Source organism: Podarcis pityusensis (genome assembly GCF_964106645.2).
Source record: "Podarcis pityusensis genome assembly, chromosome: 5".
NCBI classification, from domain to species: domain Eukaryota; kingdom Metazoa; phylum Chordata; class Lepidosauria; order Squamata; family Lacertidae; genus Podarcis; species Podarcis pityusensis.
Genome location: NC_138032.1, coordinates 89947868 through 89974099, shown reverse-complemented (window position 1 = coordinate 89974099; position 26232 = coordinate 89947868). Strand labels below are relative to the sequence as shown.

The following is a 26232-nucleotide window of genomic DNA, read 5'->3' as shown; positions in this document are numbered from 1 at the left end:
GAATGGCAGACGAAATTAATGGACTATGCAGAATTGGACAAAATGACAGGAAGGATTCGAAACCTGCGGGACCAGAGATTTACAGAAGATTGGAAGAAGTATATGAATTATTTGAAGAGCAATTGTAATCAACATATTACACTAGTAGGACTACAAGAAGTTTTGTAAGGAGAAATATACGAAGTGTTACAAAGTAGAAAAAGATAGAGATATTGGTTATGAGTTTGAAATGTAATAGGGAAGATAAGAAATGCATACAGAGAGATTAGATTGGAAAATTTTCAGACAGGATTGATGGAAGTCAAAAAATTGAATAAGATGTAAAAGTATGTTTAATTACTGTTGAAAATGATATGTTTTAAAAAAAACTAATAAAATTTTATATATATATGTATATTAAAAAAAGGAGGGAGGGAGGAGGCAGCCTGCCAGTGCTCGCACAGCCAGAAAAAGATACGAAGGTGCTGGCAGGCTGGCAGGCAAGCACCGCTCCCAAGGCTGGTAGCTGTGCCGCAGAGGGCGAGTGGGCAACATCAGGTGGCCTATTGAAGTGCGCAACGCTGCTGGCAGAAGCAGGGACTTGCGATACATTGCCGGATTGGAAATTCTGAAATCGCTCTCACAATTTTAACCTTAAACCGGTTTCAGGCAATGCACTGATACATCTCCCAGGCCTACGAGAGACGTTTATTTCTCCCTCAATAAAACTACTATAATTATCATGCCAAGTAAGTTATTCACTGCCAAAGGTACTGGCTGCAGAATTCCCTCTTTCAATTCCACCACCACTCCTCTGCTTCTCTTCCTACAGTGCTTGTTTTCACTGAGACATATGAACTACCGTATTTTTCGCTCTATAACACGCACCCGACCATAACACGCACGTAGTTTTTAGAGGAGGAAAATCCGTAGGCATGCCACCCGTAGGCATTCCCTCCATAACACGCACAGACATTTCCCCTTACTTTCTAGGAGAAAAAAAGTGAGTGTTATGGTGCAAAAAATATGGTATATGAAAATGCAGCTCCTTAGACTGAAGACGTTGGCCAGCCTGAATTTAAAGGACTTCTTTGAAAACTATAAAGGTAAATATGCTATGTTGTCAGTTCTGTTAACTTCTCATGCCTACTAACTAACCCTCTGCTAGTGCTCTGCTAAGCTGTTTGACAGCAAATGGAAAAGATGAACTTATTCCTTTCGTGCTATCCGGCATGCCAATTCCTTTCTTTGCACTGACCTGCATGTCTCCATTGAGAATCTGATAAACCTCTTTGGAATCAATAAACGTTTTGTATACTTGGTGCTGCTCATCTGTCAAACGGCAAAACAGTACCTAAAAAAGAGACACTGCAGACATTATTACATGTAGAAAGTATGGAGCTATACTTAACATGAATGAAAAATACAGATCTTTCCCCAAGGAGCTCACGATCTATGAACTGGCATAGGTTTTGCTTTTATCGCAGGGATTAGCATCTCTGTGGAGACTTTCCCAGCCCCTGGGCTCATCATCTGTTAAAAGTCACGAGTCACAGCCACAACATAGAATTTCCTCACCCTTGGTCCTCAAGGGGAAATCTTACTTAATTCTATATTGTGAGTTCTGCAGAGTTCTCCTGCTTGCTAATATCAGCCTGTGCTGCAACACAGTTATACATAATTTATTTCGTGTTCTTAAAGTACCCAAATAAGCTTAGATCCGACAAGAAAATAAATATTGCAAAAAACAACAACATCTTTCTCAGGGCGGAGTAAGGGGAAGTTCCATCGTTAGAAGCAGACGTCTGTTGCATGAATGGAACAGCAGCATTGGATACAACCCAAATCTTTTACTATGAGGTCAGAATTCATTAAATTGGTGGAAGTGTGTCACAAGGAAGCATCAGGAAAGCAAGTGGGGCAAAGTACTATGGTTATCCTTGTGACTTCCCACCGTAGACACGCAGTGAGCTGCTCAAAGCATAACTTCACATGTAGAAGAAGAAGAGGAGTTTGGATTTGGTATCCCGCCTTTCACTCCCTTTAAGGAGTCTCAAAGCGGCTAACATTCTCCTTTCCCTTCCTCCCCCACAACAAACACTCTGTGAGGTGAGTGGGGCTGAGAGACTTCAAAGAAGACACGAGCCCGGTTCCCCAGATTACGAGACTACCACTCTTAACCACTACACCACACTGGCTCTCAGATAATTTTGTAGCCTCTCAGATAAATTTTGGGGTGCAAAATTTTGGGGTGCAAAATATAGAGTCAAACAATACCTGCTCATTTTTCTCCGGTAGTGACAGGCTCATTTTAACATCCGCCTTCATTCTCCGCAACAGATAGGGATTAATTGTGTCCCGTAAAATGCAAGCACACTTATATGCTGTTTTTACCTTTTGAAAGGGAAAAAACAACACCAATGCTATTTTATTAATCATACTTGCTTTCCACATTTTACCCCAAACTTCTCACTAAGAGCTCAGCATAATACGCATGAGGCTTATTCCATTTTATCCTCTCGCAAAAACAACTGTGACGTGGGATAGGCTCAAAGTACGCTGACCCAAAGGTTACCTGTTAGGTTTCATGATTGACTAGAAATCCTAACCCTGGTTCTCCTGGTCTGTCCAACACTCCAACCAGTGCACCACACTGAATATTTATTTTAATGTACTTTGGAAGATAAAATACTTCACCGGTTAGTGAAAACTTTGGGTAGGTTATCATGCTGATATTTTGCACACTTATTATGTCTGTTTGCATGTACATTAAAAAAAAACTCATACGGGCACCAGCTGCATCTAAACCAGTGATTCCCAATCTTCTTTGGGCCATGCCCCACCTAAGCATCTCTAAATTCCTGATCCACCCTCACCCCTGACATATAATTCTTCTTATTCAAAAAGTGAACTCCTATTCACGTGGAGGAAGCCTAAAAGGCCATTAACTGTTGCCCACCTTAAAAATCAAATTGCCCCCCTGTGGGGGTTGGGAACCACAGATCTAAACTAACAGCAAATCATTCTCCATTCACTTTAAAATTAGTTGGTGGAATTTATTTGACATAAAAATAAAAACTACATAGAATTGCAGCAAACCCCACTTGAACATGTGCCATTCCCTCCAGCAGTGCAGTGGGGTGCCTATCAATCTGGAATCAAAATAGGGTCACCCAAAAATAAGGTAGGAAGTTCACTATATTCAGGAGAAGCCCAAGGCAGGACAAATTACACAAGTTTGTGAGTTAAAAGTGAGGAGCGTGGACATTCGGAAAACAACCAAAAATGGCCTGGTAGTAATATGTGAGTTTACAAAGAGGGATTGGGGGTGGGGAAGTGTCTAAAGAATTCAAAATCAGCAGACTCGGTGAGTCTACCAATCAAGTCTATAACTGTGAGCAATCTGAGAAACTAAATGAAGCTAAGTGAAGTTGAAAACCCCTCTCCTGCCCTCAGAGGGAAAAAGAATATTAACTCCACCGGACATCATTTTAAAAAGGACTTTGGTGTGACTACAAACTGTGTTCAGAAACAGTCTGTCAAGTGACGTGGGCCATGCTGTTAAGAGTAAAAGTTCAACGCTCCCCTGGCAAAACCTCTCCTTCGAAGCACGTGAGTGATTGCTTGGATACTGGTCACTGCGCCTGAGATACCCTGCTATAGAATCTGTCTTTGTATATTATGCTATCCAGTAATTCTCTTGCATTTCTTCATGTACTTAAATGGTGGATGGCCTTATGTGGTCAGTTTGGAATTAACAAGGCTCTCCATATCATCCTGCTCATTCATTTAGATCAATAGGGGAGGCCTCCTGTGGTTCTATCATCAGATGACGTTTGTGGGACAGCAGTGTGGGACGGGGTCTTCTTGATGGTGGCACCATCTCTGAAATGCATCCTTCTGGGGTTCATCTGGCACAAACATCATTTACCTTTTCAGTAGCAAATGAAGATGTACCTGTTTGCTCAGCTCTTTGGCAGGGGGTGAGGTAAGACATTCAGTCACTATGTTATGATGGCTCAATGTTTTTTTTAGTGCCTATTAGCACTTTTGTTAATTTTTACCTGATTTTTGTATTTTGTATGCAATAGTTTTTACTGTCTGTTATATGTAAACTCAGCCTTGGATTGTCTGATGAAGGGCACAATTAGGAATCCAGTAAATAATAGTAGTAATAGCATGTCTTCATTAGCCAGAGATCTAAGTCTTATTTAATTAGTTTTGAATTGTGGTTTTATTCTGCACAATTTTTAGGATTCTCTTTGTTGTTTACTGTTTTATTTTTTTAATGTTAACTGTCCAGGAGATGATAGGACATTTAGTGACTGTGTTAGAACATGGCCTGGAACTGAGCTTTTTTCAATTTTCTGAGAATTGCATCCTTTACCTGAACTGGAGAGGCATTGGAATAGCCTCCCATGGTTATTGGAACAGAAAATTGCTCCATGAAGACAGGAAGTGTCCCTAGTTTTCCTGGAAATACGAAGTCAAAGAGGGACCACAGCTCTTTTAGGTTGTTTTGCATAGGTGATCCAGACAAGATGATTCGATGAGGAGTGCAGAACTGTAAATGCAGGGAGAAGCATATTCATGTCATAATAAAACACAGAAAAGTGCAAATTCCACCAGCAATTTACACATGCCACGAAGTCTTTGAAACATGGCCTAAGCGTGAAGTAAGCGTTAAGATCAAGTTTATCACTAATTTAACCAATCGAAATGCTTTTGTTTTTAAAGATTCTTACCTGTTTGCAAGCAACCGTGACTGCAGCATTTGGATTCCGAATTTTATGTCCCTCATCTAGAATCACATAATGCCAACCGTAACCGTGGATGTTATCTTGCAGCATGCGAATGTAAGAGTAGGAGGTTATCAGAATGCCACTACATGCTACAATTTCCTGAATCAGTTTTACCTGCAAAGAGAACAATACGTTGTCAATTACCGAAACTATGAGAGTCCGTAAAGAAAGTACTGTTTTGGATAATCAGTGTCCCAGGCAGCACTAACACGGCAACACTTGTCACAGGACTTAAGCGCGCGTTAAAATAAACACGTTTCATTCCAATATTGCAAGGGGGGAAATAGCAAGTCCCGAAAAGCCAAATCTAGGACAGAACAATCCTCCATTCCAAGGTATGAGTTAAGGCACTAACAAATTCAATTGTATCTCTTCCCCTTCCCTAAAAAAAGCATGTAAGTTAAGACATCCACTTTGGCTTCAGCATCATGTATGCAAGTAAGGATACTGGGCTGCCTCACATAGAGTTGAGCGAGTCACAGTAGGGAACTACAAAGCACTGATAATGCACTATGAATATAGCAGAGCAGCAAATTGAGAACTTGCTGTGCTACATGAACTTGATTTGCTGCTGTGTCACTATCACCTCTTCCTCCCCTTACAACTTCCTGAGGAACGAACAGACTAGGACTTGAATTTTTTTTTTTAATGTCTTTTTTAACAGAAAGGAAAAAAACATATTTATTTTAAAAGGAGACTAACTTTCATGAATAGTTATTGAATCTGATACCGCTAGAAAAGATCTCTAATGCCAAATGTCTATTTTTGTAAGGAATCGTATTTCCAAAAGGAGAAAGTATGATCACTAGTTAATGAAATTAACAGATTCAGTTTACTATGGAGGTAAAAAACAGACTCTCTTGCCCCTATAGTAAAATCTGATATTTTTAAGCCCCCACTGCAACCCACATTCATTGCATCTATTTCCTAGCAATGGTCTACTGCAGAATACTACAGGCATCTCTACTCAAACACTTAAGACAAATCATCTCAGGCGATTTCAAATTAAAAGCTTGTAAAATATGTAACCTCTCCTAGATTTTGCAATTAATAGGGTATGTCTGCAATTAGCCTGACTTACAGAAGGCTGCTGCAATGTTGTCATTAAAAGATGTTTTGTGAAAGTGCTCCTGTTATTATGGGGGCTCAGGAGACCAATCCCTCCTAGAGGGCAAACAGTGTAGTGGTAGAAAACAACAGCCATAAATCACACTGTCAGGCAGCAGAGAGAACAGGAGTAAAAACACAAGGCACATGAAGGCCATTCACTGTAGACACAGCACAGCAGAGTCCTACTCAGGATTTACTGAACCTGTAATTAATTAAAATTTCCTTCAAGCCAAATCTTTTATTAAACAAGGATTTGTGCTGACAATGAAGGAAAAACACAGAAAGGCAATTCATCACCGACCACTTCCCCCAGTTCAGGTTAAGGTAATGTAAGCTTTGCCACACGAAAGTCTGTTGAGTTCTGTAAAGGGAAAGGGATTTGCAGAGCTCAGGGGGACCTCGTGGTCCACCCCGACAGAACTCTCCGATAATTTATAAGCATATTCAATGTTGTGCTCTAAGGACGCGTCTGCTTCCGCATTTCATTTCATCGTTGCCCGTTTCTACCCAGGAACTGACCGGCAAACACATACCTTCCTCCTAACATCACAGGCGAGGGCTTTTAATACTTTCTTCTCTTAAAATTCAATTTCCACAACTACAGCCTTTTACAGACATTTCAATCACTTCTGACACAGAAAAGCAGGATGGGATAAGTCTAAGCATTATGAAGTAGCCAGAATCTGGGATGGAAAAACAGTCAGGTTTTCAGCTTCTATCGTCAGGTTAAATGAGGATGGCAGCTAAAATCGCAGGTGCGCGGGTGAAAGCCAGAGCAATCCCATAAATGCTTTAACTTTTGTAATGAGACATATGGTTTTGTGGGAAAGGGGGCAAAGGTTTGGTGCCCTAATTCCCCCTCTACCTTACTGAATAAATGCTTTTTAGCATGAGTTTATTTTGAACCTTCTTCCACCACCGCACCCCAAGACATAAGGAAGAGCTCCTAGGCTACCTAGTAATAACTGCGACAGCATATACTAAACTCTGCAGAGCGAAAGGGTCAACGTAGTAGGTGTGCTATTCTAAAATCTGTTTTGTCAAGAAAAATAAAGGGCTGAAGAAATACTGCACATGCTACTCTAACTTCAGCTCTGCTTTAGAGAGAGGGCTACTGAGAGAAGGAACTGCTTAACTTTACATCAATATGCCTTCTGGCACTGAAATTGTGCCAGCCTTATGCCTCAACTCTGCACTTAATGAAGTTTCTGCAAAGGGATTTATGCACTTTGGGAGCAGATACGAATGGTGAGAGAACAAAACAGAGGTCAAGGATTTCACAGAGATGTGTGCTACTAAATGAGAAGTGCCACCCTACGGTGCCACAGTATCCTCTATCCACTCTTCCTCCGACTTCTGTCGTAGTGACATCTCTTTTCTCAGCCTCCTTCTACTGCTTAGCCTGACCTCTTCCGAGCTGTTCAGATAGTAAGCTCCCTTTGTAACCTTATGTCCATATTCTGCTGGTGCCCAGATCAGGAGGGCACCATACTCACAATCCTTTCTGCAGCTCAGGTTTCCCCAAACTTGGGTCCCCAGCTCTTTCTGGACTACAATTTCCATCACTTCTGATCACTGGTCCTGCTAGCTAGGGGTGATGGGAGTTGTAGTCCAAAAACGGCTGGAGACCCAAAGTTTGGGAAACCCTGCTATAGCTAAACAGAATATTGGCCCCTTTTGAAAGTGGGTGGGAAGGGGCTTCAGATAATAATGAGAACAAACAGCTTTAAGCTCAGGAATCAACACATATGACATTTCGAGAACTGAATACTCACAAACAGCTAATGCTGCTGAATTATCAGAGAGAAGTCCTGTCCGTTTTAAGACCCAGTTGGGGTGGCTGCTGGGAGCAACGGCTTGGGTAAATAGGATTGGGTATATGCAGTGCTATTTTCCTAGAAAAATAGGCGCTTGAATTCACCATGAACGCCCACCTCATTCTCTAAGAATAGCAATGGTACCCACCTGAAAGGTGCTGGAACCCATCTGAGAGGTGCCAGAACTGAGTTCCGGCTGAAAAAATCAGGGGTAGCCAATGGGGGCACCTTCCAGATTTTGTTGCACTCCAACTCCCACGAGTTGCACCAGCATGATCAACAGTCAGGGAGTTATAGTCTGGCAATACCTGGAGTGTTACATCTTCCCCACCTCTGATTTCAGTGAAGCTAGTGGGCAAAACCCTCCGTGGCCTTTGAGAGCCTTACAGGAGGCTTGTTTCTATGCTTGTGGCACATATTTACAAGTATGTAAACAATATACTGGTGTGCGCTCGTAAATGGAACATGGAATCTTTGTGCTGTCTACAATTTTCTCAACAGAATCTTGAGAAGCTTCCCCTACCGTAGTTCAGTAAATTCCCAGCTCTTGGGCATGCCAACAAACCGTGTCCGTAGAACATTGGAGAATATTTACAGGGACTGGTGAACAGCCCCCTGCTCTCTTCAGTATTCAATTCTTTGGGTCCTATCCAATGCTGGCGCAGCAGACTTCCACTTGTGCAATGGAATTCCCCCTACTGCCCCCGTGCGCAATGCTCCAGAGGATCAGAGGACCCTACGGAGAAGATTTTGATGGCGCATGGGGAGAGAAATGGAAGGGAAGTCTGTTGTGCGATTGGGACTGTGTATACATGGCATTAGATACAACCCTTTGTGGGGCAAAACTACCCTAAGGGAGTTCTGTGAGTATTTGCAATGAATGCTCACAAAACCAAGATGGCATATGTTTAATTAAACCCCGTTCCCAGCCACTTCCTCCAGCTTCACAAACAACTCTCCCGCTCCCCCATCCCTTACCACTGCGGAGGGATAACCAACAGCTGGAGGGAGCTTAGTTTGCCCTGTCATTTTACTCTGGAAGTGTTTGGGCTTAGAAGAATCGTTCCCCACTCCCCCCGGAAAAAAGCCACAATTCCTGTGATCATCAAATGTGATGCTTAAGTTCTGGAATTAAGTGGTTGGCCAGCTGGTTGACTAGCCCACCTGTCTGGTTTTCAGCTTGGCTCACTCCCGCTGCCAGCTAACCTCCTAACAGTACAGTTGTCTTGTTTAGTTTTAACTTGCAAAAGGGCAGTAGCGATGGAGGAAAATTGCAGGTGAGAAGACGAGGGGTCCGGGTGTGTTTAAATAAACAATAATCTTTGCAGATGAGCTGTTGTGCAGGTTTCGGTGCTTCCCGGATAAAACGAGATCCTCGGAGGCGACAACACCAACTTAGCTACACCTCAGAAAACTATCAGCACAATTTATCAGACTGATCCATTTGTGTATATATCGCAACACGTCACTCCAAGCTTCACCATGGGCTTAGTGCGGATGTGCGAGCTCCCGGAGTGGAGACTCCAGCCGCTTCGCTGCTGTGTATCATTCGCCCCAGGCTCATGTTTTCGATCTCTCCAGACTAATAAATAAGTTATTAGTCTAGGTAAATAATTATGATGTGCAATAGTATCATGGAAACACCACCGACGCTGATCACTATATGCGGCAATGATTCTCAATAACAGAGTGGAGCTTTTGCTCTTACAGCCCCTACTTTGTGGAATGCACTTCATCACGTTATCAGACAGACGCCGACAATTTTGTGCTTATACCTGCTTCAAACTTTTATGCTTACCCGGGCATTTCCAGAAGGATGATATCAGCTACGAGAGTGCAATTTTGTTGGACCCGCTTTTCATTATATTTAACGCTGCACGTGATTTTGTATTTTTATCTTGCATGCCACTTTTGAGATCTTTCTGGAATATGAAGTGGCCCATAACCGTTCTAGATAAATAAACAAGATGCTCAAGAGCCCAAGAGTTCACCCAGGCGTCTGCAACGTTGCCCCCAAACTCACAAGATTTCCTGGGCAAGTGCTCCCTGAAGACGGGAAGACCCTGGTAAAGTCTGCAAGGGGCATGGGAATGGTGAGATCAAGGGAATGGTGCCAAGTCCAGCTGCACAGGGAAGGCCAGCCTAACTAATCACTGATCTAAGGGCTGAACTGCAGAAAGCATGTACGCATGTGCAACAGAAGCTAGGGCAATTCCAAGTGGAGAAGCAGCAGGGAGAGGGAGAAAAGAGCAAGCTTGGGGTTGTTGTTTTTTAGAAAAATAACCCCAGGCAGGACACCTTGCTGCAACAAGTTCCATAGAAAACTATTTGCTGGGGCACCCAACTCACAGACCTTGGTGCTGAACGAAAGCAGACACTGATATAAAAGTAGCAACCCTATAAGTATCTTTAAAAAGGTGGCCTTTGTGTATGACGGAACCTATAGCAGAGGTGCTAAGCCCTCTGTGCTGTATTTGTCCTTAAATTCTTCGGGTGGAGGGAGGAGTGGGAGGGTATAAAAATGGAGGCCCTGATGGGCTGGGCTTTCACTGATGCTGAATCGCTGCACCATACAGCTCGCTCAATGTCACACAGCAACAAAAACTCTCAAGGTGTTTCATGGGGGAAAACATGCGTTCCATTTAACACTGCGAGGGAGGGAGCAAAGCTAAAACTTCAAGGGTTATCTTCAGTACTGGCAACAAAATTCTCACGAGACTTTTGAAAGAAAGAAGTGCAAACTGTTCCTATTCAGCAGAGAAAGGTCTGAATTTGCAGCATCCTGAATGAGCAGGTACCTTTTTATTGGTGTAAGAGCCCGTGTCATGTAGAATTGCAACTCTAAACGGAGGCCACCAAGTATGAAACTCCTTCACCCACTGATGCATCACTGTGGTTGGGCACACAATCACTGTTGGACCCAGCCCTTGGAACCTAGAAGAGATCACAAGATGACAGCACTGTGAAAGAAGCAGCATGCGTTATGAGAGCTATCAGAACAACTGTATTCAAGTTAGAAATGAAGAGTTGGACTCTACAATTCCATGATTTTATGAAATGGGTGCAAAACTATGAGATTAAATGGCAGGATGCCACTGTAGAAGACAATGGAAAGGGGGATGCTAAGGAGTTGGAGTCATTAACAGCCACAGCGCTAAATGAAATGTTTTGGGGAAGTTATACTAGCTTTCCTCTTCCAACCAGTTAAACCAGTAAAACACAGAAACACCAGAGGACTGCAGGTTAAATTTAGAGAACCAGGCTGATCCCAATTTTAAAATAATGCCTGCAAGAGCCAGTGGCAGGGGGCGATCGTGGTAGAGAAATAAAAGCAACAGCATATGAAGGGATGTACCAGATAAAGTTACTAGGAATAATTACCAGCACAGGAAAAAATGCCACAAACTCAATCCAGTCTACCGTCTGTGCAACAACCACAAAGAGAGGAAACTCAGTAAGGCATAACAGTCTGGAATAGCCTTGTGCATAGAAGGTACTACATGCATCAATCAGGCTTCTATGTGCCTTCTACATGCCACACAGTCTGCAAGTCAAGGAATCCAAATCCGGGCAGGATCTTACCTTATTTAGACTAAGGCTTGGATACACTAAGCAACAGCCCTGGTTGTTCACTTAATTCTCCACACAGCAGCATAAGTAACAGCTTCTTGGGGGCTGCTGGGAACCCCTTTTGTTGCAGCCAGGGGCACCTGAATCAGCAAGCGAATTTGCGAATGCCCATTAGGGCTTCCAGGGGCCGCAAGACATTTTCCCCTGACTGTTCCGATTGCTGGATTGATAACTACAGATACTTGAGGTTCCAGGGGAATGGGATGGGAGGAGGAAGACAACAAGGAGCAGGTTGTATAAAAAAAAGAAAGCGGGAACTCCCTCTACTTGAACGTGGGTTGTCTGTGCTGACCCAAGGAAGGATCTTGCAAGAATGTTTCCTTGCTCACTCTTGACTCTCAATTCCAGCATCCCAAAGAAGACTGTGACTGCCTATGAAAGTAGTCCACTGGTCTCTTGCCAGAGCAAATATTTTAATGTAAAAACGTAATAAGTTGACCTAAAGGTATTACCCCTAATTGAAAATTCCATACTGTGTAAACTATCAATATTAACATAATTGAATTGGTAAGCAATCCATTTGTGCTCTATAACCTTAAGACATAGTATTGACCCAAAATAACTGGCGAGGCTCATCTGCAAAATGAAGCATCAATGCCTGGAATTCATTAAGAGTGTTACATGTTTAATTTTTCCTGCCCTCCAGCTCCATTGTCTCGTAAAAAAATTTCCTTTGATGTCCCCCGCTAAAAGAATTAAAGGAATATTGTAATTGAAATGCCATTAATAATTCACGGGGCCCTCCTCCACGGCAATACATCCAATGAAATATTCATCGAGCTCCACAGACTGACAGTCTGCGGAAGAGCACTTGCCTGTAATTTGAACCACGCGTCCTGATCTTGCTGTAGCTCAGACCTGCCAAGAAAGCAATTATCTGGATGGTCTTGCCCAATCCCATCTCGTCTCCCAGAATTCCTCCCACCTGCTGGCAGTGCAATTCCCAGAGCCACCCAACACCTGTCTGCTGGTACCTGCAAGTAAAAGGGCAAAATCAGATGGCAAACAAGAGATCACAACAGGACAAACACATGAATTAGTCATTTGCAACGCTCAGAAGCTAGTTACCGTAACATGCTGCAGCATGTGTTTTACATGAAGGCTGTATTTACAGCGTCATGCATTTTTTATGCCTTTGGACATTGGATGTGAGGAACTCGCTCTTTGTGCAATGTTAAAAGTACATCTAATTAAACCGGGACGTGATAATTGGAGGGTGTTTTATTTCGTTTTGTATAAATATTGCTAGAACGGCCCCTTCTGGTTCTTCAGAACAGTAAGTGCAATTGTTTCCGCAGCCCAACATATAGGAGGACTGTTAAATCACAGTGGAACGTGGCAGAGTGGTTCCATGCCCAGGAGCCCAACAGCTAGTGCTGAAAAGGAACAAAAAGTAAACAATGGCTACAAACTAAGAGGGAAGTTTTAAAAATAATAGTAATCCCTTTGCCAGTGAAAACTTATCAGGCTGTTCTTGCTAAATTACACAAGTTACAAATTGCAAAAACACAGAATCATAGAATTGATGAGTTGGAAGGGACCCTGGGTGGGGGGGTCATCTAGTCCAATCCCCAGCCAAGCAGGAATATGCAGCCGTTCCATACAGGGATTGAACCTGCAACCTTGGCATTATCAGCACCACGCTCTAAGCAGCTGAACTATCCAGGCTAATTTTTGTCTCTCCCTATTTGGAAGTAGGAGGATGGGCTATGCTTTGGGCACAGTTCACCAGCAACTTCTCTTTACGTAAGCAGCATTGAGATAAAAGATAGCTGTCAAACCAAGATGAAAGGGGTTGGGAGCAGGGGAAGGGCTGTCCTTCAGGGATGGATACAGCAAATACAAACAACGATACGGCTTAGGTCAGATTAGGAGTACAAAAACAACGGCTGCAAGCTGCCTGCTAGTATGTTTAGGGGTGGTTTTCAACCAAGAATGTAAAATTCTGCCAAAACAAAAAGTTTTGCGGGAAGAATCTCCTTTGTTCAGAGGAATAGTTGGATAAATGCGTGAAAGATGACTGTATACTGTAATTCCATCTCATGCCTCAACTGGGTGGTCAGTGAGGTCAGAAAGAGATTGTGGTCCCCCAAAAGCACTCCAATTGGGAGGAGGAACACATTTCTATCAGGTTAGATTAGCGAGTGATCCCTAGGGGTCTTCAGCCATCTGTAGTGTGTGGAGAACGTCTGGCTCACTCGCTAATCTATCCCCAGGGCTTTAAGGCAGGTTGCACACATGAGACATGATCTAAATTTGGGCTTATAAAAGAATCTCTCTCTCTCACCACCTTCTCTCATCTGAGGATGCTGACTCCTCACAAAAAGCTCACCAAATTCTTCAGCTCAACTGAAAAGCCTATTGTTTATTTAAAACCATTGCTCTCTTTCTCCTACTGACAGTTGGAAGGGTGCCTTTTGTAGATTCCTACTCGCATCCCTCAACAAGCTAGTTTCTTAACATTTTCACTTCACTAGGCACAAGGACACAGGAGACCACTCTCCCCCCGATATTGCAAAACAAAGCATTTCTTCACATGGGGTGTGGGGTGTACAATGCTGAGCAACCAGTGTGATTGCTAGAGGAGCAGGTAAGTGTGGCAGAGTCTTTCCTCTCCCTTCGGATGGCATCTGCCGAACAGATGGCAACAGTGAGTTCTTGCCGAGAGTGAGCAAGGCACAGGAGTCCTTGCTCATTTCATTCTCTGCAACGTATCATAACCAAGAAGCTAAACTCATGCAAGGGAGAGAAGACCAGCAGCAAGCAGAGCATCATGGGAAGGGATATAGCCCATCTCTCCTCACATACCAGATGGACTCCAACACTGAGCTCTGGGCCTGCCATTCTAGCCCTAGATGCAGAGAAAAGCCTAAAAAAAGAATAGACCAAATTCTTCATTTAAACACCCAATAGGACCTACCAGAGTCACATACACAAGTTTTGGTCTCTTCCTCATGGTCTCTTGTAGCTCTCTACATCCTATGACTTAAAGTGCCTCTTAACTGCATAGAATTTAGCATATTTCATAGTCTTTTCAGAGAGACACAGTAGGTTGCAACTGGTATAGATCTCTAGTCTATTAATACTTGATATACGAACAGAATGCTTGAAAGTTGGGAGGAGAAATGGCCGAGCCGCTTTCTACTCTCCCATTTCTAGCTTCTCTTTTCCAAATATGTTTTTGAAACTGCAAAGCACAGAAACTAAAATGGGAGTTTTCAGGACTGCCCTCATTCAACTTCAGCGAAAACAAACCCTAGAAAAGGATAAAGTTTTCAGAAGACCTGCTGAGAAAAATTAAGAGCCAGGAACAAACTAACTGGGAGTTGATCAATCGGCATCGGGATTCACTGCTGCCATCTTTGCGCTCCAGTGTGGTCAGAGGAGCCTCTAATGCTTAATGATGGCAACCTCCCTTTCCTGCTGGGGAGATCTCATCTTTTAAATTGCATGTCAGACAAATCATTCAGCTCAATTGATCTTTTTAACCACTCAGGAAGTTTTGCCAGCTGACTCATGCTTGCAAGGGGATACCCTTCATTAGGGACGGCTATCATGCCAAGACTCATATTTAGTTGCCCGTCTTGGTTGAATTCTCTTTGGGTTTCTCTAATCATAGATCCATTTTTAGATTATGGTTACAACAGCGTAACACACCCTTAAGTCCACCAGCAGTTGGTGAGGAACCTGTTAACCAAGCTGTGAGTTCCAGGGAAGCAATAAACACTTCTCGTGGACTGTCTCACCAGAGTGGTGCATGCTCTAGTTATCTTCCGCTTGGACTACTGCAATGCACTCTACATGGGGCTACCTTTGAAGATGACCCGGAAACTACAACGAATCCAGAATGCGGCAGCTAGACTGGTGACTGGGGGCGGCACCGAGACCACATAACACCGGTCTTGAAAGACCTACATTGGCTCCCAGGACGTTTCCGAGCACAATTCAAAGTGTTGGTGTTGACTTTTAAAGTCCTAAACGGCCTCGCCCCAGTATACCTGAAGGAGCGTCTCCACCCCCATCGTTCTGCCCGGACGCTGAGGTCCAGCGCCAAGGGCCTTCTGGCGGTTCCCTCATTGCGAGAAGCAAAGCTACAGGGAACCAGGCAGAGGGCCTTCTCGGTAGTGGCACCCGCCCTGTGGAACGCCCTCCCATCAGATGTCAAAGAGATAAACAACTACCTGACATTCAGAAGACATCTTAAGGCAGCCCTGTTCAGGGAAGCTTTAATGTGTGACATCTTAGTGTATTTTTGGTCTTTGTGGAAGCCGGCCAGAGTGGCTGGGGAAACCCAGCCAGATGGGCGGGGTACAAATAAATTATTATTATTATTATTATTATTATTATTATTATTATCTCAAGACCACCATGCTCAATGAAGTGTTACAGCCAGGCAGCTCACAAGCTACGCTGCTTGAATCATTTGCTAAAGGACTGAATGGAAAGACTAACGGCATGAATGGAGTGATCTCTCTGCTTTACACACTGACTATGCTTGTGTAGGATGGACACATGCCTATGCAGTTTTGGCAGCTACAACACAACACAAATGTATAACCACAATGGAATTCAAGTTCTTCAGTTGACTGCAGAATGCCATAATACACTTGAGCTACTCGGTTTACTCTTAACTTTTCCAGTTTGTACTGATACATTAGCAAACCCCTTATAGCAATGAATTGTTGTTCGCTACTTTAATATACATACTTGAAAAGTTTTTTGAAAAGGAAACCTGGAACTCTAAAACCCTCAGCAAATTCAGCATCGCTATCATCCGAATCTTCCCCCGCCTTCTGCCGCTCCTCTCTGTCTTTCAGTTGTTGCTTGTGCCACCTCCTGAAATTACAAGAAGAATCACCATTTAATCGCCAGTGTTAGTTTAGGCAGCTAGGAGAGAACAGAAAACAAATCTGAAAAGTAGCTATTGTGGTCCAGCAGACAGTGTGTTGTTTTTGACATAAGAAACCTGGGCTCAAATTCCAGCTGAGCTTAAGTGCTTATGCCTTGGGCAAGGTAAAGCACTCTCTGGCTGGCTTTCCTACAGGAGGGATATACAGAAGTGAGAAAGACTATAAGGCACTCTACGAAGTAGTGCTCTGCAAATTGCAGGCTTCCTGTGGGCACTCTACAAAGTAGTGCTCTACAAATTGCCGGCTTCCTGCAGGTATCTGGTTGGCCACTGTGAGAACAGCATGCTGCACTAGACGGGCCTTTGGCTGGATTCAGCAGGTTTATGTGTTTAAATTTAGAAACATAAGAAAAAATGGGTGGTTGGGGGAAAGAGGGAGAACATGCTTTTATAATACAGTATCTGGATACAAAAGATGTTTGCAAGACATTTCACACGGTTAACTGAATCACTAAACCCAACCAAAGTTCAAGGCAAATTAAATGTCGGCATAAAAACTTTTATCAACCTATTGCGCACACTGCTATACGGCCTTTAGAAGACATTTGTTATCGGAAAAATAGGATCATTCTGTAAAACAGGATGACAACATGAGACAGCAAGAGAGAGCATGCGATGATTTAAGATGGCAGTGCGAATCCACACCCGCTAACTTCAATGGGAGGTGATCAATCCATTGTACATTTCAGCCCCACCCTTACCAAAACTTTCTGTGTCCTGCGTACTTTTCCCAGCTGGAGCCTGTACCCAGTAGAAAAAGGTGGGTGGAGGGAAGAGTGGGAGACACTTACTTCAAACTAACACTATTTCATTATACAGAAGGGAATTTCTCAGGGAGCACCACCATGAACAAGGCATGTCGTTTCCCTCCAAGATATATTCCCTACAGATTAGAAACAGAAATTCATCTGGAGCAACCAGATTCAGAAGAGTTGAAAGCAGCTTATGAGCTTTTGCTTTTTTTCTTCTTTTCTTTTTTTGCTACATCCCCACCTTTGGTAAAACATTATTTTTAAATGTTTTGGAAAACAATTCAAAAGCTTCTGATATTTGTTTGCCAGAATTAAGCAGGAAATGTGTAAACAACCTGATCAGCAATCCTTCTTTCAGATTACCTGCAGCTTGTCTGAAGGCAGATACATTTAATATGACTTTCCCAAGCAAAATAAAAATAAACCATTTGCAAAATGTTGACAGAAGTTCCAGTCTCTGCTATAGCAGACAAGGGTTCAGACACTGTCAAATACCCTAAACTCTAGCCTAGAGATGGGAAATCCATGGCCTTCAGTATGTTACACTATAAAGCTGATCATTTTCCATATCGGCAATGCTGATTGGGGCCGATTGGAGTTGTAGTCCAACAACATGGGAGACCGGATGCTCCTGTTCTAGTTAAGAAAAGCATAGTCAAGAGAGAATAAAGTTGCTCCAAAAGACTCTGCCAAAGAGTGATTCAAATTCATTTTCTAAGAGGAAAACGGGTACTATGTCTGTGTATGAGCTGAGTTGTAATGCTGGTGGTAAGGTAAGGAGCACCCCAGTTGCAACAAAACTTGTCTCTCTCCTGTATTCTCCCACAACTTTTAAACAATTTAAGATTTAATTACAGAACTGCAGAGTTGGGAGGAAGGTGCTACGAGGGTCAACAAGTCCAACCCCCTGCAACACAAGAATCTTTGTGCCCAATGTGGAACTTGAACCCATGTTCCTGAGATGAAGAGTCATGTTCTACCAACTGAGCTATCCAAACGCTTGGGAAAGGGCTAAAGATTTGTGGTAGCAGACATGCTTGTGCGCAGAACATCCCTGATTCAAGCCCCAGTGTCGCCAGGTAGGACTGTATTGTCATCGCTCGCCGGCAGTGGCACTCGACTTGGTTTAAGACAGCCTCCCAGTCAGACTTGGTTTAAGACAGCCTCCTATGCGTTCCCCCTTGCTAGTTCTGTTTAGTTCTGTTTATGGATTCCATACTGCTTTTTAAGGATTTTATGCTGGTTCTATGGTAACTGTTGTGCCAGCGCTGCTTCTGAATTTATTTAGCTGAGTGTTGATTGTTTATAAACGCTTTACTGTTTTTAATTTGTCAGTTGGTATGTAAAATGGCAAGGAGCAAGAAATAATATTTCACACATTTCGCATGCCCAGCTAAAGGTATCATTTGTGAAGCTGGCAACCATTTTTCCACCACCTGAAAAGCTTACCTGTTTGCCAAATGTCTGAACGAAATCCGCCAAGCAAAAAGAAAAGGCGAAGGAGCATTTAGCAAACTGTACTCAAGTGTTGTATGGCCACGACAAAGAGCCATCAATACCAACAAATAAAGAGGTAAAGGATAAATAGTGAATATTGCTGCTATTTCCAGGTTTTGCGATGGCAATAAAGTCACTGATAAAACAATTGATACATCAACTAAAACCCAATGGAAGCATATTAAAGTGCGCAATTAAAAGCTCTGATTTATTACTTGTTAGCAAACTATTTTATTTTGTGCAAGAGATGCAAGCAGGATTAGTGAATCATTTATGTTTTTACAAGGATTTTGAGTGCTTCCAAATGTCTACTTCCTCTAGCAAATCGACCCTAGTGCATTTGCAGGAGACTGGAATACTGACAGGCTGTCATGCTAGACACCCATAAGCTAAACATCAACAGCAGCTAACAGAACGGGGAGTGCTGCGGGTCCAAACGTATTGGGACGCAAAATCAGCATAGGTTGATACCACTGTGAAACAAGGCATTTATTTATTTATTTAACTAACTAACTAACTAACTAACTAACTAACTAACTAGTTACGGAGCCACCAAACCACTGTGATGAGAGCTATCTCCTTTTGTGAAGTATTCATCTAGCTCCGTTATCACATGCTGAAGGGCTTTCGCATCACCCTGCAGCAGTGGTGAACTTTCCTTTGGCCTAAGGGATGCATCCCTGCTTGGCCAACCCTCTGCAGGCATGGCCAAACTCAGCCCTCCAGATGTTTTGGGATTACAATTCCCATCATCCTTGACCACTGGTCCTGTTAGCTAGGGATGATGGGAGTTGTAGTCCCCAAACATCTGGAGAGAAAAGTTTGGCCACACCTGCTCTAGGGGACATACACCAGAGGTGTACATGGTCACCCACATGCACACAGAATTCTCTCAGCAATTAAGCTTGAACACTTTAGCTTTTCTTTCCAAGCCTAATTGCCAGATTACTTTCCCCCGCCGCACTCTCAAGAAAGGCTGCCCTATGACCTGTTCTCCAGTTTCCCGATACGTTTGAACCAAGCGAGTTTGTTGGCTCTTTGGTTCAGCTTTAAGAAATTGTAAGCATCGGCTTAAAATGCTTGGATTTGGATTTAACTTTAACCAGGCCATGTCTACAAATGGAAACCTACAATATTAAGAATTAAAATGATAATTGATCATCGATGCAGGAAAGCTGGGCTGAAGTCCTCTTTGGACAATAATGCATCACTTTGGGAATAACAGGCCTCCTTGGGTCCAATAATCCTTACTGGATCAATGCCTTATTCTTGCTCTCCCTGCCGTGATTCCATATCCTTTTAATTAATGCAGGTGGTTTAATTAATGAAGGATGGAATTTAGACACGAGTTCATTTTCCATTTACTGCATTCTCTTGCTAGAAGATGTGATGCCTGAAAGTGGACAAAAGTTGAAAAGGGTTTTCATGAACCTTGGAGTCAACGCAACATAAAACCTATAGGTTGTCTTGTTAACGCCAGAGTAATTTGAGTTCATCCATCTTTAAACATGGGCTTATGAAAACATTTTTTAAAATTTATTATTACATTTATATCAAGCCCTTCCTCCAAGGAGCTCCAGATGACTTACACAGTTCTTCCCCCCCTCCCCATTTGAACAAAAGTGCAGCCAGGCACTTCAAACATGTAGCTCACAACAGATCACAATCTGATTTTTCCAAACATATTCAGGAACCAAGCTGGGTATTTAATATAGTTTGTGTTTCTGAAGCATAATATATTTTCCATTTCAGACAGCCAAGATTCCCTTAATGATCATTCTCATTTTGTAAATTGAGAGAATGAGTTACTCTTCCGATCTGGCTTTTTATGAGTTGTGTGGGGGTTGCTCTAACCGCTGCCTCCTCGGCAGATTAAACATATGCCATTAGAGTTACAAGTCTCAGTGAGCAGAGCCAGGATGACGCGGAGGATTAGGCATCTACACCAAAATCAAGTTCCTTATCAGTGAACTGTCTTTTCCTGTTTCATCAGACAACGGGCCACGCCATGAGGAGCTCCTTGCTCTGCCCAGCTGGAGGCAGGACCTGTTTTAATTTGGACATAATTTGACCAAGAGGCTGGGCTAGAAAGGCACCTCTCTTCCTAATGAAACTATTGGAGGAAAAATGTGGTCCTTCAAGGTGGAAGTTGGAATCCAGTGCCACCAGCCATTCACAGGTAATAATAATAATAATAATATTAATAATTTTTATTTATACCCCGCCCTCTCCAGCCAAGGCTGGGCTCAGGGCGGCTAACAAGCAAGAATAAAAACAAGTTGAATGAATACAACTTAAAAACAAGATTAAAATACAAACATTAAAATACTGAAACGTTAAAATATTTAAATGCAGCCTCATCACAGGAGGAGAAAGGAAAAAGAAAGAGGGGGAGGGAATCAAACTGGCTCCAAGCCAAAGGCCAGACGGAACAACTCTGTCTTACAGGCCCTGCGGAAAGAAATCAGATCCTGCAGGGCCCTGGTCTCATGAGACAGAGCATTCCACCAGGCTGGAGCCAGTGTTGAAAAGGCCCTGGCTCTGGGTGAAGCTAATCTAACTTCCTTGGGGCCCGAGACCACTAGGGTGTTGCTATTTATGGACCTTGAGGCTCTCCGTGGGGCATACTGGGAGAGGCGGTCCCATAGGTACGAGGGTCCTAGGCCGTGAAGGGCTTTAAAGGTCAAAACCAGCACCTTAAATCTGACCCTGTACTCCATCGGGAGCCAGTGCAGCTGGAAAAGCACTGGGTGAATATGCTCCCATGGCAGAGACCCCGTGAGGAGCCTCGCTGCTGCATTCTGAACCCGCTGGAGTTTCTGAGACAGCTTAAAGGGCAGCCCCGCGTAGAGCGAATTACAGTAGTCAAGCCGGGAGGTGACCGTCACATGGATCACTATGGTAGAGAAACACTGTCTCTTCTCAGTGGCATTTGGTGGTCCAAATAAAATTAGCTCCCCACACATATAAGGGGGTGGGGTTGATGTACCATTTGGATTCATGGCTAAATAACGTATTTTTCATCCAAGGATCTCAAGGTGTTCTCCCCGCTCTTCAGTTAATCCCTACAACATCCCTGGGAGGTAAATTTGGGCTGGGAGGCAGTGACTAGTCGAAGGTCACCCAGAGAGCTTCATAGCTGGGTAGAGATTTGAACTGTGATCTCCCAGGTCCTAGTCTGACCCTCTAAACAGTAGACCACACACTTTGGCAAAAAGATGGATCAGCAGAACAACTGCAACAAAATCCAATCAAAGGGGTGAAAAACCACTGGCCCTCGGGCACTTTCTCATCTGTTTCGCAGCATGACCTTATTCCCCCAAACTTCCCCCCACTGCAATTAGACTTGAACAAATTGGTTGGTTTTTTCCAAGATCAAATGCAGCGTTAGGAAACCTTTGGAGGGATAGGCATTCCCCGGACATGGCCAAACCCGTGCCACAATTTGGATGGAAATATTAGGCTTGAAGAAACTAGCTTGAAGAATCTAGCTTCAAACTAGATTCCCACTTTTGCACCTGGCTGCACCCACCACTGATATGAACCCCCTGGAAATTTAAAGAGTTTCCCTATGCCTGATGTAAGTCACAGTTTATCTTATTTTAATTTTCAGCCACCCTGATCTAAAAGCAACACATCTCACATAATAACAAAGTTACGCTCGCATGTGATAAATAAGCATGCCTATTGAAATCATTGGGACGGGTCCAGACTTGGCCTTTTGCAAAGCGGAAAGGCTCACTTTGTTTGCAGAAGAGACTGAGATCCAGCAGAGGCTTCTGCTGGAGGAAAGAGGGACGCCATTTTTGATAATTCCTCTTCAGACTCCAGCATCACTTCCCACATCGTTTGGGACAGTCACCAACCTTCTGGGGCTGCTTTTCAGGGGTGGAATCAACCCATGGTCGCAACTGCTACTAGGCGTTTTGGTTAACGCTGCTTTTATGTTTTACTTGTCCAATCTACTGCTATTATGACCTTGTTCTTACGACGTCCATTTCATTATATTGGAATTTTCAATGGTTTTACTGGCAGGCATTTTGGAAATTCTTGCGCACAATAAAGTGGGTTATGAATATTAGAATTTTTTTTTTAAAAAAAACTGCAGTACTTAAGGCAACGGCATTCAAACCAATCTAATATGCAGCCTCCAATTTCCCATCCACACTTGGGCATACTAAGAGAAGTAAACTGCCTCCCTTGCTCTCATACCTTTCTTCCTAAAATGAGGGCTCCCTCTCCCTCGGAACGATCTGCCACAGAAAAATGACAAGGCAGAACTACTACAGAGTCCCCCTGTTTGCACGTTCTCCCCCTGGAATCACAAACTTTTAATTGGCCTTGTGCTTCAGATGTTCAGAGGAGAATCACAGCTGGCTCACTGTCAAGCTTTACAAGCGTAATATTTTCACCTTGATGCAGGACCATCTCCCAGATACAATCTTGAAAGCTTCACTGTGGAAAGAAAACTCATTTTCTGCCTCTTGAAGTACGTGGGACTCCCCACACAGCAAAATGCTCCATCGAGCAATCCAGGAGGACTGCATCCATCATTTGGGGGTGAAACTTGCCAGACACTCATCCAGTTGTTTTTATAAACAACTATAACTGACAAGGAATAAGATGCAAGTGTAAGCAAATGCTGTTCCTTTAGCAAATTCACTCCACATTATCTCCTAGCAGCATTTCCCACGGTACAGATCACCTGGGGAATGCAAGTACAAGAACGTCAATGTGGGCAGCTGCAGTTTAACAGCTACAATAACTAGAGCTATGAAATTTTAGGAGATATGATGTTTTGGTGGCAATTACAATTATTGATATTTCTAAAATTCATTTAGGCTTTTATTGTAACTTAAGCAACTGCAGGAAATGTATGACTTTAGCAGGGATAAATTGTTACGATCTTAACGTTATTAAAAAACTTGTCTGGATGGATTTAAATTGTGAATCATATTAAAACTTTCAATCAAAATAAATTACTCTTGATGAAAACTCTGAATTAAAAATGATTTAATATTGAGCTAAGTCAATGGAAAAAAGTTGAGCTTCATTCAATAAAATGGCAAATATTTTACAGATTAATACATTTATTAATTCTTTAGTCCATCTCTCAGAAAGGCTATTATTTCTCCAGCCAAAAGGAATCAGTTGGGTTGTTCTCCTCGGGGGCCTAGATTAGGAGAATATGGTTTTTCTTTTAAATAGTTTCAGAGGTCTCACAATTCTGCTTTCTACCAGCCCAACAATGGGCCAATTTTGGAATAAAAATTATTCCGTGACGAGGTAGATTAGTTTTCAAAACAACAACAACATGTGGTTTATTTTAAATTAAGTCTTTTGATTTAAAAAAACAAGTGCATTCACTTTCATTTTTCTAAAAGACAAATCCTTTGAGTAAGCTCAGCTTATCCAGCACAACAGACTTCATGCCACTACTGAGTGGTATGGCACCACAATCACCTAATAGTGGAGCTGCACAACTAACACTGGCTGCAAATCACTACAAGCACTTATGCTAAGACTTTTTGAAGCAATCAATCAATCAATCAATCAATGGAATAGAGAGAAGCAGCAAAATAGAGAGAAGCAGTCAAAGAAAGGCCCCTAAACAGAACAGCCTTTACCCTGTTTGAAGATGAAATTCTGCCCACTGGGTACTGTACTTTGCACCACCATATTTAATGATATATGTTTACTTATAGAGTACCCTGTTAGTCATTCATACATTACAATATCCATGCTTTTTTGCACTGACTGGGCATATACATCTAATTATTTCATTGGGATAAAAAGAGCTCTCCAAGAAAAAAATGAAACCACAACATATTCTGATATTAAGGATCTTCTGTTCTGTTCCCCAGCTGTTCTAAAATGTAGGAGGCATACAACAGTCTAGTTTTTGTATGTATTAAAAAAAACAACTGGAATTGCCACTAGAAATATTTGGGTGGGTGTTGTTGTTTTTTACTAACCTTAACCTTTGTTTATAGTAATCTTCATTGCCGTCATCTCTACATTTTTTAATTCTCCTTTTCCCAGCAATATCATCATCCTCCTCTTCATCAGAGCTTGGGAAAAAGTCATCATCCCCAACATCTTCTTGAAATTCGTGTGTTAACGAAAATCTCTTTCTCCTTGGCAGAGGTTTCACTTCGTAATCATCGCCATCATCTTCTCGAAAAAATTCATCTTCCCCATCCAGACTGCCAAGCTCTTCTTCATCAGGCCTGTATTCCGACTCCTCACTGTCCTCCTGTTGCTCCTCTCCCTGTATCTCACTGCCCTTAGGAAGTCTGGCCTTGGCCTGAATCTTAAGAACGTGGTTCTGAAGCTTTCTCATGTGCTTCTTCAAACGGCTGTCCGTTTTGGGCCGGCTTTTACTCTCGGTTCCTTTGCCCTTTATGGGACATACTGGAGTTTTGATCAGATTCTTCTGCAAAGGAGCTTTCTTCTTGGTCCCCTTACGAACTGAAGGCCTCTTCCTTTCAAATGAGAGTTTTGCTTGATCTGCCAAGTATTTTTCAAAACCAGCTCCTTCATCTAACATTATCCGACGGGGCTTCTTCTCTTGGCTCTGGAGTATCTTTGTTCCAAATGGAGTCATCTGACCAGTTCGGATGAGGTTCTCCCATTCAGTTTCCTGGGCTGGCATAAGCATGCTCCCAAAGGATGAGGGACCAGGTTCTACAAAACACAAAACTCCCCAAAGATTAAAAAGATCTATACATGACTTCTTCCCCTCCAACAGAAACATATACAGTGGTACCTCAGGTTACAGACGCTTCAGGTTACAGACTCCGCTAACCCAGAAATAGTATCTCAGGTTAAGAACTTTGCTTCAGGATGAGAACAGAAATCGTGCGGCGGCAGCAGTGGGAGGCCCCATTAGCTAAAGTGGTACCTCAGGTTAAGAACAGTTTCAGGTTAAGAACAGACCTCCAGAACGAATTAAGTTCTTAACCCAAGGTACCACTGTATGTGAAAAAGACAAGCGCACCCATTTATCTCAGTGTGAAACAATCTTCAGGATAAAGCTATTATCCTGAGAGTTCAAATGAACAGATCTGTTATATCCTTGTGCTTTATAGGAGGAACACAGGGCAGAGAGGTGGGAAAACTATAAATGTAAAGAAAGTCAATGCACAAAATGGCCAGAAACCAACATGGAGACTTGACAAAAGGGGGGAGAGAAAGAAAGAGAATGGAGAAAAAATAGCAATAGGCGCAGACAGACAGGTGGCTCTTACAGATGCTTAAATGAAAGAAGCTATAGGACTGAAAGTGGGAGAAGACAGACATCTAGGGGTCATCATTGTAAAAGTGTTACCAGAAGCCAAATAACCTATTTGGAGAACATGGTGAGATAATACAGCATAGAACATGGGTAGGCAAACTAAGGCCCGGGGGCCAGATCCGGCCCTATCGCCTTCTAAATCCGGCCCACAGACAGCCCGGGAATCAGCGTGTTTTTACATGAGTAGAATGTGTCCTTTTATTTAAAATGCATCTCTGGGTTATTTCGTTCTTTTTTTCCCTTTCAAAATATAGTCCGCCCCCCCAAGGTCTGAGGGACAGTGGACCAGCCCCCTGCTGAAAAAGTTTGCTGACCCCTGGCATAGAAGAAACAGAAGACCAAAAAAATGTCTTTGGGCTCAGTTCCTGAAGTTGGGGTCAGCTCCCTCCCACTGAGGGAGACCATCCACAGATTTGGGTGCACGGCCATCAATATGCAG

At 42.9% G+C, this 26232-nt stretch overlaps 1 protein-coding gene across 1 annotated transcript in view; it reads right to left on the bottom strand.

Moving 5' to 3' along the window:
* Positions 1-26232, bottom strand: part of ERCC6 (ERCC excision repair 6, chromatin remodeling factor) — a 50025-nt gene that overhangs the window by 14603 nt on the left and 9190 nt on the right. Inside the window, exons 5-12 of the mRNA XM_081005414.1 lie at positions 24472-25183; positions 16046-16174; positions 12154-12312; positions 10507-10642; positions 4725-4895; positions 4367-4543; positions 2257-2373; positions 1238-1333 (exon numbers count right to left, since the gene is read on the bottom strand). Coding sequence (XP_080861540.1) covers positions 1238-1333; positions 2257-2373; positions 4367-4543; positions 4725-4895; positions 10507-10642; positions 12154-12312; positions 16046-16174; positions 24472-25183 — 1697 coding nt within the window. The remainder of the gene's footprint in view (positions 1-1237; positions 1334-2256; positions 2374-4366; positions 4544-4724; positions 4896-10506; positions 10643-12153; positions 12313-16045; positions 16175-24471; positions 25184-26232) is intronic.